Source organism: Dermacentor albipictus, chromosome 6 (assembly GCF_038994185.2).
Source record: "Dermacentor albipictus isolate Rhodes 1998 colony chromosome 6, USDA_Dalb.pri_finalv2, whole genome shotgun sequence".
In the NCBI taxonomy this organism is placed as follows: domain Eukaryota; kingdom Metazoa; phylum Arthropoda; class Arachnida; order Ixodida; family Ixodidae; genus Dermacentor; species Dermacentor albipictus.
Window position 1 is genome coordinate 6,766,973 of NC_091826.1, and position 18,216 is coordinate 6,785,188.

The following is an 18,216-nucleotide window of genomic DNA, read 5'->3' on the forward strand; positions in this document are numbered from 1 at the left end:
AAATCCCGCGCTGAACGCACTTTATCCGATCAGCAAACAATGACTACGCGCGAATCTCACGATGACTTTCGTCAAGCACGCGCACACGTTAAGCTACCGAAGCTCGATGTGCCAAAGTTTCATGGTGACCCCATTGAATGGCCAGAATTTTGGGATCAATTTGAGTCTACTATTCACCAGAACCGATATATTACAGACGTAGACAAATTGAAATATCTTCGGAGCTACTTGATGGGTAAAGCGGAAGGTGTCATCAGCGGCCTGTCGACAACTAACGAGAGCTATAGCACAGCTATAGAACTTCTCAAAGAAAGATTCGGTCAGAAGTCACTGATTGTTAACGACCACATGCGTCGCCTTCAAAGCCTACGTAAAGTTCGTTCTTGCGAAGCTTTTGAAGGGCTTCAAAGGTTGCATGAAGAAGTGCAGACTCGCATGAGATCCCTGCATAACCTTGGTGTCGAAGAAAAAGAATATGGAGTGCTTCTGAAAACTGCTATAATACAAAATCTTCCGCAAGAAATGGTACTCCGTTATAATCAGCGCATCTTGTCTTCGTCAAATACAGGCGTTACTAGTGACAGGCTAAATGAAATGTCTGTTCTTCTAGACTTCTTAAGTCTTGAAGTAAGAAGCCGGGAACTGACTATAATGATGACTTCTGACAAGAGAGAACAAGCCTCAACAGCAAAACGACAATCTAATGAGCATTTCCAAGATTCTGCATCTATGCTAACCGTGAAACTGACTCCAGAGAATTGTATATTATGCGGAGACAAAGATCACTCGGTGGATGTCTGCACAACGGAACTAACATTAGACGAAAAGAAAGAGAAACTACGGAAATTAGGATGCTGTTTCCGCTGCGCTAGACAATTTCACAAAGCTAAGGAATGCCGAAACTGGAAGAGACTAAGCTGTGCGAAATGCAAAGGGCGACATATCACCACAATGTGCGACCCGAAATGGAAGCAGAAGAATACGGAAACGCAGACAACTGTTTCCAGCTCGTCAACAGACTCGATAAAGTGCACAATTCTTCTGCAGACCGCGCAAGTTTGGGCTGTGGGCACTGGAAGCAGATGCTTTGTAAGAATGTTGATTGATGGTGGCAGTCAACGCAGCTTCATCACGGAAGAATTGTCTAGGAAGCTGAAAGCCACTGTGGTAGCCGAAGAACAGCTCACCATCTCGGGATTTGGAAACGTTTCAGCACCGCGGAAATAATATAGGAGAGTACGAGTCACGCTGCATAGCCAGTACGACTCAAACTCACTTGAAGTAGAGGCTATCGAAGTTCCCGAAATATGCAATGACTTGTCAGCATTAACAGAGACAAATGTACTTGCAAAGTTGGAAAGCAAGAACTTACGTTTCGCTGACGTCAACGCAGTTCACGTATCGCCTGAGCCTGGAATAAGCATCCTTATAGGTGCCGACTATTACTGGCTGCTTGTCAGCGGAAGAATTCATCGACTAGACGACTCCTTGACCGCCATAGAAACTGTCATAGGATGGACACTTCATGGAGATACCAGAAGTCCACCTAAGTTCTACAAGCAGGAAACCGTAAGGAATTTCAACATATGCCTAACGGAAGACAATGTTTCCCAGCAACTGAGGTCTTCCTGGGAAATAGAACATCTGAGCCTGACTAACGAAGACAGACTTTCGAAAGATGACGAACACGTCCTGAAGAACTTCGTGGAAACAACTGTTAGAAACAATGGTCGCGATAAAGTTGAACTGCCGTGGCGCAGCAATTGTTCCCAGCCTAAAAATAACCGGGATATCACTTTAAAGAGGCTGGAGTCCTTGCAGAGAACGCTACATCGAGAACCAGAGTTTCAGAAGGAATATGACACTGCCTTTAGGAGCTACTATAACAAAGACTACGATGAGAAGGTCACAATGGACAGTACGAGTGAACATATCACGTACTATATGCCGCACCGAGAAGTAGTGCGACGCGACAGAACTACAACTGAAGTACGGGTGGTATCCGACGCCTCTTCTCATGCTCCGGAGTCACCTTCACTCAAAGACGTCTTGTGGACAGGACCGAATTTGAACCACAACATCATCAACTTACTGCTGATGTTTCGCAACTTCAAGATTGGAATTTCCGCCGACATCGAAAAAACGTTTCTTCAAGTGTCCCTGGCTGAACACGACCGAGGCGCGTTCCGTTACTTCTGGTTTGAAGAAGGGTCTTCCAATATTGAAGAACTGCGCATGACAAGGGTTCCATTTTGTGCCTGCAGCAGTCCCTTTCTTCTTGCTGCAACTCTGCGACACCGCTTCCAACTGGTAGAAGACAATTACCCTTCTACTGCCAAACTAGTGAAAGATCTTCACAAACTGGAGGCCACCAATAGTGTGTCGGCTACTCAAGTACAGTCATGGAATTCTTGGGCCGAAACTATCTGCTTCAAGAGTCCAGAAAACGAAGAAAACGATACAGAGGCAGAGACAGCGAAAAGAGAAAGCGATGCCATGAAATTAAGAAAAGAGGATATGGGACTTTTGGTATTTTGTCTAGCGTGGGATGATTTCTATTTAGTTGTGTGTGAAATATGTAACCAAGTCACAAAACCACAGGCTCTGCGAAAGCACTTGGAGCAGCGGCATGGGAGCATCGACACTTTTGGTAGGGGTGACCACACTGCTGACACGTGCGTGCTCCACCCGGCGGGTCTAGGGAATTCGTCGGGGCACAGCTTCTTGTCATCGTCGTCCTCATCGTCGTATTCAATGTTATCGTCTTCCGCCCTGCGACACTCGAGTGGGCCTGCCGGGCCCCCGTCGTCAACAGCAAAGGCTCCATCTGGGTCCTCACTGTCAGGGAGGCACAGGAGTGGGGTGAAAAGGCTAAAATGCAACAACCACACGCTGGCCCCCGTTGTCCACGTGGAGCAAATGCCACTTCCACGACAGTCTCAAGCCATGGCCACCCGCAACAGCTCGCCAGGCCTTGAAAAGGAATTACCTTCACCCCAGCAGCCACCACATTTAACCCCTGGAAGGCTAGGAATGCTGTCTGGGCCGGGGCCAGGGCATGCCAGTCACATAACACCCGACGCATGCACCAGCAGCACGTCAGCAATGGTGGCTGCGACGGCTTCCACTGCGGCACCTACGCCCATCAGGAAGACACATGTCAGCAATGGTTCCACCACGAGCATAGCAAAGTGCTCATGGTGCCGACGGCTTTGCCGATGACAAATTTCGCTCATGCAAAGTGCGCACTTCTAGTGGCAACACGTTGCGGAGACCGGTACAGATGCTGTACCACCTAGAATCTGCTGGACAAGACCCATCTCGAAAAGAAACAAGCACTCGCTAATTGTTCGGCCGGGAGCTGTTAAATATTATGCTCCGAAAAAGAAGAGAAGAAGACGAAGTTAGAAGCGAGCGTGGAGCCGAGCGCGCGCCTGCATTTTTTTTTAGTTGTTTTTTGCCAGCGTCGAATAAAGAAGACGTTCTCTACTTCGGCTCCGCTTCCTGGTTTTCAATAGGCCCTATAGGGAGTACAAAAAATCGGACGTTCACTACACTGACCAGGAAGATGCTTCAAATGGTTCGTGGGGCGAGCTCGCGGTATAACAAGGACAAGAACAGAAATGACCGTCGCATTGAGGAATGATCGGGAAAGGAACTGTGCCACCTCTTTGAAGGAGCTTGAGTTCATAAAGCAAAGTGTTGGCTGACGCAAATATGCAGGTGACCCTCATCCAAACCAAAATAAACTCTTGAAAGCAGTGAAACACAAAACGAAGGCATTGCGCGTAGGCTATGTGAGGACAGTTCAGGTTGACTTTCCAACTGCTGCGAAAGTCTAACTTGTGAGAAAGTTCGAGCGTAATATCAATGATCTTGCTATCACTTGAAAGAAATAGTTCATTTTCGAAAATATTTGCTTCTGTATGCACCTATTTTTATTCTTATTTGAAAATAGTCTGCTCGATTTGCAATGGCCTTTATCGTTTTTATTTTTCGAAGATATTTGCTGTGTATTTTACTATCCTCTCCCTTCAGTTTGCTATAAAATGAAATGAAATAAAATGTACAGTACTTCTTCTATTCAAACTAAATTAAGTTTTTTTTTTCTCCTGAAAATACTTACTTGTGAGTAACAGCATCGGGCGACGTGTGTCAGCCTTTCTTGACATAACGTTCTGCGTCGCTCAGAAAAAAATGTGAACTTGGTAGACACCGTGCATGGTAATACGAGTGTTACACTATATAAGAAAAGTTTACACACTTTGGAGTGTATATTTGCCACACAACGATAATCATCATCTGTCTTGCCCGCATTTCCTTTCTTGAAAACGCTGCGCTCGTTAATTTCCTGTCGGCAATGCTATGTGATGCTGAAAGCGTGCATGCCATTCGTTACTGGAAAGTACCGGGCTCGCCGCGTTAAAGAAAGGAAATGCAGACAAGAAAGATGACGGTTATCGTTGTGTGGCAAGTATACACCCCAAAGGCTGCAACTGTTTTTAGAGTGTGTGTCATCCTTCTTTCCTCGAGAGATATCGGGATGGAAATGTGGCGAATTGTGGTCGCCGATACCGCTGATACCAGCCTCGGCGCGTGCAAATCTCGGAGGCCACGACCTGGACACGTCCGCCTGGATCGACGCGCGCGGCTGTACCATAGAATAAACGCTGTACTATGTAGGGGGCGGCTGAAAACAAGGGAGCAGCGCCGCTGCGATAGGTAGCGATGCACATATTTTAAAACTTACAATAAACTTTATTCTGTGGCTGACATGCGTCACATCACAGGAGCACCTACCCCAGCGACTCGATAATACGCTTCCGTGAGTTATAGTCAACCGCCACCAGGGCGGATACGAAGCGCGGCCTGGTTGTTGGCTTGGTCGCTTGGTACCTTTGGCACTTTGGAGGGCTGCCGTCTGCGTAAGTTGTTGCGTTACGCCTTTGTTTTGCAATACAGTAAAGATTGTTGAAATATCGATTTATGTATGGCTGGTGACGCGGGATAAACACCTCTGTAGCTTTTGAACTGCACTTTTCCTTTAGGTTTTCGAAATTGCGCAAATGTTCATGCGCGTAGGGCTAGTCGCAGCGTAGCTGTCGCGTTCGGCGATCGATTTTGTCCTTTTCTACTGAATGGCGTTATCCCTTGGTGAATTTTACGATTTGAAAATGCACTATTGTACGTTACTGTCATTCACCACTGTGTGCAAGTCTAAAGATCGGCGCGTTTTCACTGTGAGACGGAGGCGCCAACTTAACTGTGCGTTTGCGTTTCATAGTTCTTTCAGAGTAAACATAGTTTTTGTATGGTTTCAATTGACAGTTGATAAAAATGACACTTCGCGGAATTCAGGGGTGTTCTGGCTGTACGGATGGACTGTTTTCTCCGGCGTCGCACATCACATGCGTGCCGGGCCGCTCGATTGCCTAATGTGTCTAAAGTTGGCGCACGGTGTTGCGTTTTTCGAACACCTCACCGTGTCGTTACCCGTAGCGAGAAAAATATATATATATATATCAACCGTCTGGTATCAACGACACCTTCGCTATATGCGCAGTCAATGACAATGCCTTCGTCAATTGAAGGCGTTTGCCCGTTCCGGCCTATGTTCTCGTACATGCGGTGACCAATTACCATTTTAAACATGTCGTCTTCTCTGAACTCTATTGAACCTTTAATTAACGCCTGCTGTTATCTGTGGCTAGGCACAGTATCGCTGGTTGTCAGGGCAGCCAGCGTCAACGTTGAAGGGCAGTCTGCGACAACGAGGGTCTGCTTTGAGACAAGCGTGTGCGATTCGTATGCAGTGGCTTCAGCTGTATGGAGCTAAGCTAGCAAAAACTTATCAGTTAGAACACTCGTATTCGAACTATAGAAGGGCTTGTTGTTGGGCTAGTTCGTGTTTGCTTACAGACATTATGTAGTGCGAAGGCACACTTTCAAACACTTCGCAGGCACTACGAGCAACTTTATTCAAAAGAAGGCGAGAAGAGTATATATATTGTTCCCAACATGCAGGCACAACTGTCACTACTGAGGACAATTATTAGGGCTAGCAGGATCATTAGGTAGACCTAGAGAAAGTAAGCTCTACATCGTAGAAATTAACAGAAGTCTGACTTACACGACCACTACTTTTTTCTTTTATGTAAAACACTTCTAATAGCTCACACGCCTTTTATCTTTACTTCTGCTGAGGATCTTCACATGATGAAATCCCGGCTTACAAGGGCACACTTTACAGTGTGCTAAAAGTCCTTTGAGTTATCAGAATGCTGCCTCATTTGGTCATTGACACAGCAGCCTGTTTGTCCTACATTGAACTTACCATAAGATGGGGATTTCATAAACAACCTCGGTGGCGCAACACATGTAAGGTTTGATGTGTTTTACTTCGCAGCCTAACTTAGAGCTGCCCATTATGCAAAGACACAGTTGGGCCAGCCTGTTTGGAGCGGAGAACACGAGAGGTGCTCCATGCCTATTCGCCACTTTTTTCATATTGTGGCTCATCTAATGCGTGTACGGCCCAACTTCCGGCCTTAGGCCACTCCACTCACTGGTTCTTGCCTCATTTGCTGGTGCGCCCGCTCTTAGGTTCTGTTGCAGTAATTCAACTACTGATGTCAGGACCTAACTAAGGGAGCCTGCTTTTGAAAGCCTAATGGTGTTTATACAGAAATTTGATGATGAATCTTTACAGACGCCCAAAATTCTGTTCAGAACACTCGTGTGGCATGTTGAGGAAGCAGAAAAATCATTGAGCATTTGAGAGAGAATATTTGTGCAAAGGGGCAACCTAATAGACAAGCAGTATTAAGATTGCCTCTCTCTACGCTGCCGCTGCTCCTTTGCACTTTATTTTCTAATTTATTTATTTATTTTAGCATATCGTCGGAGTAGTTTAGCACAGTTGTGGATCTCCTTACTTTGCCTGAAGGCAGTGCTCGAGTAGTAAGTGCTGTTGGTAGCCCTTGCAACATGGCTTCTGTTGTATCTCTGGTGTATTGAAGCTCCATAAGTGAAGTGTGCTTCTCTGAACCCCTTTAGCTTTGCTGCAGTGAACAGTTGCTAGATTATTACAGCTATGAAAAGGTCTGCACACTGTCCCAGTGCGCTAGGGCTGTGTGCTTAAAAGGCACCGACATATTCTTTACTACCCATCTTTTAGCGTTAAATGAAGCTCCTAAGCTTCTAAACACTAGAAAAAGTTGAAGCAAGCCTCAAAGGGCCTAAATAATTGAATATAAGAACTTTCTTACAGCCAGTTATGGATTTTTTATAAAGGTGGCCAATAATGAGCCAGGAGCAGTGCCAGGTCACGCAGGACATGCTAACTGGCATTTGCCCATTTACTAGAATGGTTGTGCTGAAGGATTGTGCAGACCTGCCAGCCTTAAAATGTAAAGATATACAAAAGCCAAAAAATACTAAAATTTTGGTACTAGATGTTTTCATTATGTGCACACAGTTTAGTAAAAAAAAAATTGTTCTGTTAGAGACTCTACATTCACATAAAAAATTACTTTCATCACAGAAAAATGACCATAACGTTTATTTGCGAGTTATCCATGTAATGACTGCCAAATTTGCAAGTATAGTGGTGGTGCACTGCTGCCGGCAGATCAGAAAAATTGAACGAATGAAAAAAGTCAGTGAAAATATTGAATTTCACACACAGATCATTTGCAGCTACTTTCAGGGACAGATGTGTGTTTTAGGTTTGTTGCTTGTTGCGGTGTTTGGTGCAAGAATAAAGCTAGAAGCAGGCACTGCTTATGCGCTGTCGTGAGCACTATACACACATCATTTCTCCAGAAGGCTACACTAGGCACGGGTAGCACAAGGATCTCGTGCTGACAGGGCAACTTTGTTTCAGCATCTGAATACTGCATATATGGCGAGGGTAGCTATATGGTCTCGCTGATAGGTAATCTTGTTGTAGCGCAGGCAAAACACACGGGCATAGAAGGCACATGAGACAACACACAGCACCAAACAACCAGCTGTGAACAGCTGTTTACGTATGCCATGTCTCTTTGCATTGAATTTCAGGAGCTGCTGTTGTACACTCCAAAACAAATTTAAACATTAAAATGTTTTTAAATTACAAAACGCGTGTTATTTGCTTCTAATAAAGACAGGTCAGTATTATTGTATTGCACACATTTTTCTTTTTTTTTTTCATTACATTAACAGAATTATGCGGCGTGTGCCACTAAACCTGGCAGCAAGCAACCCTGGGGATTGCACCAGTCGTACTGATGCCGGATAGCCGGACTGCTGTATGCAGATGATATTGTACTGCTTTCTGACACCCGAGTAGGGCTACAGGAACTAATAGGATATGTGGAGAGGAGGGAGAAAAATTGGGACTGCAATTTAATAGAGAGAAGTCTGGGATAATACTATACAATGAAGAAAGGAGGGAACCATTGGAAATACAAGGCACCAAGATTGATCATGTTGAAAAATAAAAGTATTTGGGCATATGGCTAAACGAGGGCAAAAAGTACTTGGAAGAACATGAAAAAATTATGATTGAAAGAGTGAAAAGGAACTCAGCTGTAATGAAACACAAGGCACTATGGAACTATAATAGGTACAAACAAGGTGGTTAGAGGGGTATGGAAAGGGGTTTTGGTACCTGGCCTCACATTCAGAAATTCAGTACTGTGTATGAAATCGGAAGTTCAGGCATGCATGGAAACAAGACAGAGAAGTGTAGGCAGGTTGGCCTTGGGAGGGCACGGGAAAACCCCTAATGAGGGAGTGTAAGGAGACATGGGATGGACGTCATTCGAAGGTAGAGAGGCAATAAGCAAGCTAAAATCTGAACAGAGACTCCCAGCACTGGGGGGAAAAAGGTGGGCGGGAAAAGTGTACAAATATCTATACATGAAAAGTTTGAACACAAAGTGGACACTCAGAACTAGGAAGATGAGGATTAGATACCTACAGCCGAGGGGGGAGACCCAACGTGGGAAAGGAGGTGAAGGAGACGGAAAGAAAAAGATGGGAAGAAAGTCTGCTCGGAAAGCCAGCTATGTATAGGACACAAAAACAGGAGATAAAGAGAGAGCTCTTATTTGATAACTCGCGGGGCAGCTATTATTTGAAGCTAGGACGGGGGTTTTGAGAACGAAAACATACAGGGCTAAATTTGAAGACGTGGACCTTTTATGCACAGCTTGCGGAGACTAAATTGAGACCACAGAGCATATAGTGCTGAGGTGCACAGACCTTCGCCTGACTCTGGCTGAGGGAACAGTGACAGACATGGAAGGGGCATTAGGTTTTCCCTGGGAACAAGGGCAAATAGACGAGAAAAGAGTGGCAGTAACGAAGGGGAGGCCGGGGGATTGGTGGAGGAAGTCAAGGGAGAGATAATACCATGAATCGGTGAGCTAATGTTTTCTATAATATTTTAGATATTTATTTTGGGGGAGGACGAGAGCGAAAACTAGTTTAAGGAGAAGGGGATATAAGGGAAAAAAAGAGGGGAAGCAAAAGGCTAGGTGGCGCCAGCCGCCGCCCGTTACAAAGAGTGTAGCCGCCATGCATCCATCCATCCATCCATTGCAGTGTTGAAATGTCAATCGTGTGAAGCTGGCCCTCCAAAAATCGCATTACGACGTGTGTGAATGCACCATTTATTTATTTTTTTGCTGCAGTTGCAGCATGTGAAACAAGCCTTGCACTTAGTTCACCATGGAAACAATAAAGAAAAGAGCAATAGGGCAAGGCATTGTAATTGGCACAGCCTCAGCTGAGAAGAAATATTCTGTTGAGGGGGATTGAGGAAAGCAAACATTGCACTCACTATACTTCCATTATTACATGCTTTACAAAAATTTCTGCAGGAATATGTTCGTTCATACTCCAGTTCGTTCCAGTTTTGAAGGCTTTGTGGGCCCTGTTAAGGGGCATTGAGAGAGCGCTGATGCAAGATTGTACCCAGCACCACACCTACAACCACTATGCTGAGCACACGTCACACTGGATGTTTGGCTCTCAGTAGTTGAAGTTGTTTGTGAGTAAAACACCCACGATAATGCGTATGTTGTGTGAGGTGACGTCTCTTCCATAGAAGAGATCAAGCGTGAGAACAGATGTGCTTGTGGTGCACATGCATACAGGGTTCTTTCCCGCTGCTGCTATCATGTCTGAGGACAAGCCCATGGATGAGGGCACGGTGTATGGTGGCTGCGAGGGGCCAGATGCCATGTACGTCAAGCTCATCTCATCTGATGGCCATGAGTTCATCATCAAGCGCATGCATGCCCTCACCTCGGGAACCATCAAGGCTATGCTGTCAGGTCCAGGCCAGTTTGCAGAGAACGAGACCAATGAGGTTAACTTTCGAGAGATACCGTGAGTGCTGCCTTGGGCAGGCATTTTCCTCTCTCTCACTTTTGACTTCATCTTTTTAATGTTTCCATGAGGGAACACAAAAGAGGGGCTTTTTGAGCATAGTGCAGGTGTGTCTCTTGGAGTGGCCAACAGGCTGTGACTTTCTGTTGTTGAGGATGAAGTTATAAGTTCGGTCCCCAGCCATAGAGTCTACATTGTGGTGGGGACAAAATGCAAAAGCACTTGTGTGCTTAGAATATGAGTGCATGTTACGAAACCCCACCTGGTCCAAGCTCATTCAGTGCCTTCCATCTATGCCATCTTTTGTAGACCATAGTGCAGCTTTTTACAGTGGCTATTTAACTTTTCTAAGCCTACAATGATTTGTTCCTTGAGGTTGCTTCTGTGTTGCCTCTTTGCAGGTCTCATGTGCTACAGAAGGTGTGCCAGTACTTCACATACAAGGTGCGCTACACAAACAGCTCCACCGAGATCCCAGAGTTCCCCATTGCCCCAGAGATTGCCCTTGAGCTGCTCATGGCAGCAAACTTCCTCGACTGCTGACGCCACACTCACAAACATGTGCTCTTGTTCTTCCACACAACCTGAGCCTCCCCTCTCCACTTATTTTATTATATTTGTCCCCCTCAAATAAAGTTTTTCCTGCTGTGTTACATTTCCTGTGTGGTATAATGAGATATTCTGGGACATCCTGCTCACTGGATGAGTTAGTGAACTTGATGCATAAAACATCACTCACTGTTATGAGCATTCAGAAGTACCAGAATATGTTACTATAACATCTAAAATATTAAGTCTGTAAATTGTACTAAGGGAAAGAGATGTTTCCAAAGCCAATTTTTGTGAACCTTTTAATCCACTAAGCCATGTACTCATAACTGTGTGCTTAGCATTGTGAATAAAATTTTATGCACTCAGTAACCGTTTTTCTCCCCCAGCATTCAAGGGCATAGTTTCAGTTCACTTTGAATGACTAGTGATGCATGGTGGCATATCAGCAGTGACCTTTTGTGACCAGACAGTTCGTTGCAGGGCTTCTTTTCAGAAATTTGGTGTTGATTTGAACCTCTTGTCAGCTTGCATTAAGATGAAGCTTTAGATTAAATTCATTTCAAGTACAGTCCAATCTCGTTAATTCGAACTTCCGGTTTATTGAAACTGGCGCCGTGGACCCATCAAAGTTATATTCCAATAGGCGAAAACGCTCAGTAATTGAAACTTGCAAGCATTTGCGACGGTTAATTCAAGCATACTGCACTCCAGCAATGCTCTCAACAGCACGCCAAATCACGTGGCGGCGCTTCAGACCAGCATTGCTCTGACCCTTGACGTAGAGAAAAGGCTTAGGAGAAACCCCTCAACGCGGCGCGCTAAAGAATAAAAAGCCATGGCAGAAATTTCGCCCTCTCGCATAACAAGGCCGCCGTTTCTGCGCCTCACCGTTAATGCACCAGCCACACTAGCGGCAATCCGCGTGGTGCAGGAGGGATCGGTAATGGGTCGATTTTTTGTAGCTCGCAGGGGCGGCAAGCGAGCCGCGAGCAGAGAAGACCAATAAGAGTGGAGTGACGTAAGCACAGGAAATAGGCGTCATGCGGCACAACTGCTCTATTCGTACTCTCGTCTGCTCGCGAAGCTTTCTTTGCCTCTTCCTTCTACTTTCTCACTGATGCCGCGGGCTGCTGTGGCTGCTGCTGGTTGGTTCAAAGCGTGTATATAGATGACAGGCGCGAGTAAGAGAGGAAAGACAGCAGGAGAAACTCGTTTTCACCCCATCGCGTCGAATGTGCACAATACCCTCAGGAGCTCCATAGCCATTGCCACACTAGCATCTTGACAGCTGTAATTATCCGCGACTACCCTCAGAAGCATTGTAGAAACTGCAGCGCTTCCTGTTCTACTAACATGCAAGGCCAGAGGGGATGCAGATAGATAGAAGAGGCAGTTCCCATATAAGAAAGGGGAGGTGATGGGAGAAGGCAAGAAAACCCCACTACTGAACGACAGCGGTTGTGGGGAAACAGGATAAGCTTAAAAGTACAGTACAGTACGTTGCTGCTATTTATGAAAAATAAACGCCATGCAAATATGTCAAGCAGACAAATTACGCAGGGCATGCAGAGGCAGAGCTGCATTAATTAAAGCGCACCGTAGGGTCCATGAGACACTACGGAAGCGGTCGACCATCAAATCAACACTTCTGTACCTGGCGCGTTAACTCTGCGGCTATGGCATTGGTAGAGGCCACGGATTTGATCCCAATCGCGGCAGCCGCATTTCGACGGGGGTGAAATATAAAATGCACGTGCACTTAGATTTCGGGAGACGTTAAAGAACATCACGGTATCATATTAATCCAGAGTCCGCCACTACGGCGTGCCTCATAATCCGAGTGTGGTTTGGCATGTACAGCCCCCTAATCCAATTCAGGTTTAATACTTATGCCACAATGTGATGTGCCATGTGAGGCAATGACAATGCTCAACCCTCTCAGAGGTTACAAAATATGGCGCACGATGTCTCAAACACGTGTGTTTTGCATACTACACAGACAAACAGCAGTGGTGTATGCAAGGTATCATTTAATGTCAACCTACCACTCTTGTGTTAGCCTTGTTACTGCTGTGCAAACCTATCACAGCCCGCTGCAGCTGTTTCGATCGACCCGTGAGGGTGGCGCCCTTCAGATAACCGACGACAACGCTAACCGACCATGCACTTCCTTTGAAGAACTGGAGACCACGGCAGCGTTAATCCTCCATACGCCTCCTTCGGAGAGTAGGCAACGGCAGCTGGGCTGGCCATGCTTGGCGGACCGTGTATTGGTTGATTCGCCATGGCCTTCATGGTCTATTTGCAGCAAGAGAGCTTCTCTAACAAAGGGTGTTTTGTGGTGCCTTTCCTTGGGCCCCAGGATTTGTCACAGTCTGCTGACACTCGTGGCGGCTACCGGAGAAGTCGGCTCTGGAATTATGAGGCACCCGCTGGGGTCAAGCGGGACAACCTGGCTACGAGAACCTGCTCAAATCGGTGGGTTTTGGGAATCCAAAGTGCGTACGTGAGTGTGTGAGCCCTCCCCCTCTAAGGCGGGTCAACTGCGCCCCAATGACTGGACGGTGCGATTGGATGAAGGTTGGACAGCAGTTTTCTCTCGCTTAGGGATCTAGGGAGGACACAGACTTTTTAAGCAGCAGTTTGTCGGCTGCTAGGAGGGTGCTTGGAGCTTGTGTGCTGTGCGCTTCTTGGTGGGAGCTCCATGCTCCCTACAACTGGGTGCCAGCAGTTAGATCATCCAACAACTCTTACAGCCTAAACATCGAAGAAATTAAGCTTTAGCCAACAACATCACCACTAATTATTGTCAACCAAAGATCCAGCATGGAAGGCTTGGCTTACATAGATTCCCACAGTGCGTGAAATCTGCTTTTCTTTTTACAATGACGCGTCTAAACAGCGACGTCCCAATGGAAAGGTTGCAAGACAGGCCCTGAATACAAGGACACGAAGGCGACACCCACTACCTCGTTCTCCTCATCTTTTGAAGGGGCTATGCCGCAACAGAAGGGAGCACGAACGTGATTCTGATCAGCGGCAACGACTTCGTCATCTTGATAGCACATGACTCGCCTTAAGAATGCAGCACGAAGAAGGTAAACACAGCGGCGATCTGTTTGCAGACCAAGGGAAAAACACGCAAGTACACAGAGGGTAGGAGCAGTGGAGGCCCAGTCCGGCCTTGGCAACTCCGCTGCTTCGGTGGCAGTAGGGTGGTGATGATGTTGTAGCTAACCCTTGTATCGGGTGGACGTGGCAACCATGCCCAAGCCAGGACTCCTGTGCTACAGTGGCAGAGGTAATTAGTGCCATCCAGCAAGCTGGCGGGAAAGCCAATTCGCTGCCCTCCCGCCCTTCCTCGCAACTACGCTCCCCTCTCCCTAATTTTCGGCGGTCTCCGTGCGCACGCGCCTCGCTGGCCCAGCGCCCTTAAGTTCTGCCATTATCGGGCAGCGAGCGTTGCCCAGCATGCGCAGTTTCTTGGTCCTCGCATGCTGTGTACATGCACGCCACGGTATTTCATGACTCGCACTGTTCTTGCATCGTGCTAAGGTGCACGAATACTCCAAAAACAAGTCCTCCTCCTAATTTAAACAAATTTTCTGGCCTCTTCGAGTTCGAATTATCGAGATTCAACTGTATATGCTAAATGCTGGAACGCTTTCACTAGCCAACCACAGTTATTGTTTGAATAAAAACTGGTTAAAATTTAGAAAGGTAGATTGTGGCGATCTCTAGAGCAACAAGTTTGTGTGTACATTTAGTCCTATTAACTGCATCTCTCAATCCCTTTTAGTGAAAAAAAAATGATACTGTTTTAATAGCTTCAAACTATCAATAGTAACTTGTTAACAGAACTTGTGCAAAAGAACTTACACTTTCATATAAACCGTATTGTGTAAACCACTTTAGTTCAGGTGCCTTGTTGTAGGGCTTACAAAATTGCAAAATATCAACTCTTGGTATCAGTTTTGAAACCTGTAAAGCATGCCCCCCTCCCCCCCCCCCAACTTTTCAAATATAAACATGACTTTTCTTATTTTGCTTAGTTATACATGACCAATTACCAGGGTTCTCCCAAATGCCGCCCACCGCTTTGGTTGCCCAGTCAGAATTAATTTCAAATTCTTTTTTTCAGGATCCTTGGGTGTTCCTTTATCACATGGTAATATATTAGAAGGAAAAGTGATTTAGAAGTTGAGAAAAATCGCTTTTCTAGTGTGCTGTCTACAAAAATCTGGTAGTAAATTGGCTGTTGCGAGGCACCATAGCACTGTGGAGTGTGCAATTTTTTTGTTGATGCAATGCCACCATTTTGGAACCATAGCAAGGAAGAGAGATCTGACCTTCAAATAGCTGTAGTATTTATTTCGCCGTGCAGAAATCGGCCAAAGTAAGCGAACGAGAAATGAAAAACTAAGATTGCCAATCATTATTGCTGCCACGCGTACGTGAGAAGTGCTCCAATTGGTCAATGCAGATTAAATTGGTGGCGTGTATTTTGTGCGCATTTTGACAGCAGCGAGCTGTGCATTTTTTTGTTAGATGAAGTTTAGCGATTATGATAGGATGCATCGCTGGCTAGCTAGTTCCATGAATGCTTCCAGAATGTGAAGTTGGTGAACTTGCAGTTCAAAATGGCGGAATGGTTGTATAGAAAAAAAAAAAAAAAGAGAGGCCCAGTTGCAAAATGTCTGCCCCTCAAACGTTTTTGGGGAGAAGTGTGCTAATTAGCTTGCTGATCGTTTTTAAAGAATGCAGTATAAATGTAACTCAAGACTATGAACAATGCTGTTGCTCTCATTAGCCTAAGGTGTACCACCTTATCCGTAAACGTTGGCTTAAGTTACATGAAACACCTTGCACAATATTTAAAGCTGGAAGCAAAGAAATATTCGCTTCATTATAGCCAATATTGTGTTGATCTCGCATTTTTACTTTCATTATAAGAGTGAATACTCACCGAAATAAAGCATGGCCACCCAATTGGACATTTGTTTCATTTTATTTGATAATTCTTTACGTTGAAGTTCAACTTAATGATAACCATTGGAAACCTGCCATCTTTTGTCATAACGAAAGGTTCAATGACATCTTTCCGAGCACAAATGTAAAATAAATTTTGACACCTTTTCGTTTCATCAAACAGGCAGACAGTTACAATATGAAGCATAGTGTGTATGTGAAAAACATGAAAAGCTCGGTAAAGAGTATCCAATTTTAAATGGAGTATTCTTGTAGCAGTCAGGTCAGCAACCCAGGTTGTGCTACTATTAGCGTGACTGGAGCAAGGCACATCAAACGGCACTGAAAGACAGGACAAGCAAGCTGCACCCAAATTGCACACTACTCACTCGTTGCATTTTTTAATGCTGCGGTTCACTGAAAAGATTGTGCTAAACCAAGCAGTTTTCATTCAGACTTCAATGCCGCAGTGGCAGAGCCTTGGGTTTTTCTGAAGCATTTTTTATATGGCTTGCACAGCTGTATATGCTAGGAAGGGCTTTGTAGCCTTAGGATGCAAATGCATCAGTTGTCAATATGACTACTCTCTCAACCACGACTTGGGCTTTAGTTATGTTTGGATATATACTGTGAAATCCCAGTAATTCAAGATATCTTAATTCAAATTGACGGATAGTTTGAACTGCCCTGTTCTGAACCCTTTTGGTTCAGAAGCCCTGAGTACAGTCGACTTCTGTTAATTCAGCCCTGACGGGACTGACAAAATTGATAGAATCATCCAGCGAATTGAATTAAACAAGATGCAGAAATAATGCCAAAATGCACCACTGATTCATTTGGCAGTATTTGCCAACATTCTAATTCTAACACACCCCCGAATGAAATGCGTGCTTACTTTCTATGTGTCTAAAGCAGAAAACTAAGTAGTATAAATATTTACAGCGAAGCTGTATATGCCTATGCTAAACACTCATTTGACCACAGAAACACTACCATGGAGATACGAGCCATTGTTTAGGAGGGTATGAACCATTGCATTAGTCTTACATGACGGACAGACACATTTCTCATTTGGTAGGCATAGAAATGCTTACGCATTTAATACAGTTACCTATGCATTATTGTGGGGAAGGGACACAGAGGGGGACGGGTTTAAGACACTGTCAGGACGACATAATTATCTCACAGCAAAGGTGTGGCGTGTCGTTGGCTACGCCGCTAGTGATGTCGTTTGTCTCGCAGCAGAGCGCGCGCACAGAAGTCTCTCTCCGACTTCGTGATAGATTAAAAAATGTGTGGCCCCGGTGTGTCACTTAGTAACTGCAGTAATAACCGAGTCATAAACACTATGATTAACACATTACAAAACACATATGTATCATAATACAGAAAGACACTGATGAACCTGCTGGATTAACACAATGAACCGCTCATTGCACCTGTCCATGATGGCGATTATGTGAAGCACCATGTGTGGCATTTTTAATAACCAATGTAATAAACCCAGGCCAAACGCGTATAACCTCATTAAGAAACACAGCTATGTAACCAATAATTGAGAAAGAGTTTAATAAACCGTTGAAATTAACCCAGCGATAAACACTGGGGCCACAAATTTTAGCTTCACTGGTTTACCACCTGTATGGGGTGTATGGGCGGTAATTTATTTTAGCAAGAAAACTGGGAAAGAGTCTAATATGTGTTGCACTATGGCAACCAGCTTCCTAAAGTCAGATTTGCCACATGGGCTTTTTTAAGGTCAGCCAGGTTCTCCTCCAGTTTCATTACCACCTTGGGGAACCCCACCCTCTCCTCACCGTTGCATGTTGAAGCTGCGCTCTCCCCTCCATCGTTTTCAATTCTCCTCCTCTTCATGGATCGCCATTTTGCTTTAGTAGTTAGCGAATAGTGCACTGGCACCGGCAAACTGGCCAAAGATGCAACGTACATTTGTGAGCAGAGACCTTCCGCAAGGATTTCAGCATTTTAGTATGCAGTTATTTCTGCAGGTTATAAGTGCGGATTTGCTTTTTTTCCGGGGCTGTTGTAAATTGGAGGTGCGGGTTACACGCAGAAAAATGCGGTAATTCATGGTCAGGTGAGCAATGGTTCCCATCTGTGGGCTGTCGACATCGTATGCAAGATTTGACTCCTGCAGCATCTATTTGATACATATTTGGCTCGCACATTCATGGCAGCAGTTTTTCCAGATCACAAACGTTTCTTAACCATATTCGAAGAGTGCTGCTGTGCCTCTTAAAATTTTGTCCATTTTACAGCAAGGGACATTTAGGAGAAGTCAGAGACTGAAACAAA

General features: G+C 45.2%; 1 protein-coding gene across 2 annotated transcripts; it reads left to right on the forward strand.

Moving 5' to 3' along the window:
* The first annotated feature begins 4,767 nt into the window (after window positions 1–4,767).
* On the forward strand, window positions 4,768–11,033 carry EloC (elongin C). Of its 2 annotated transcripts, none has more exons than XM_065431199.2 (3): window positions 4,768–4,925; window positions 10,146–10,380; window positions 10,782–11,033. In XM_065431199.2, exons 2-3 carry the CDS (start codon window positions 10,169–10,171, stop codon window positions 10,921–10,923), a joined length of 354 nt encoding a protein of 117 aa, XP_065287271.1. In that variant the 5' UTR covers window positions 4,768–4,925; window positions 10,146–10,168; the 3' UTR covers window positions 10,924–11,033. The 2 variants fall into 2 exon arrangements, with proteins under 2 accessions (XP_065287271.1, XP_065287272.1); XM_065431200.1 differs by lacking the exon at window positions 4,768–4,925 and adding an exon at window positions 10,021–10,039.
* Window positions 11,034–18,216: the final 7,183 nt, after the last annotated feature.

What these genes read in the sequence shown, in the direction of transcription:
- EloC (XM_065431199.2), top strand. Translation starts at nt 10,169, where the DNA reads ATGTCTGAGGACAAGCCCATGGATGAGGGCACGGTGTATGGTGGCTGC. An exon ending in GTTAACTTTCGAGAGATACC is followed by an intron (nt 10,381 to 10,781) that starts GTGAGTGCTGCC and finishes GCCTCTTTGCAG; the next exon opens with GTCTCATGTGCTACAGAAGG.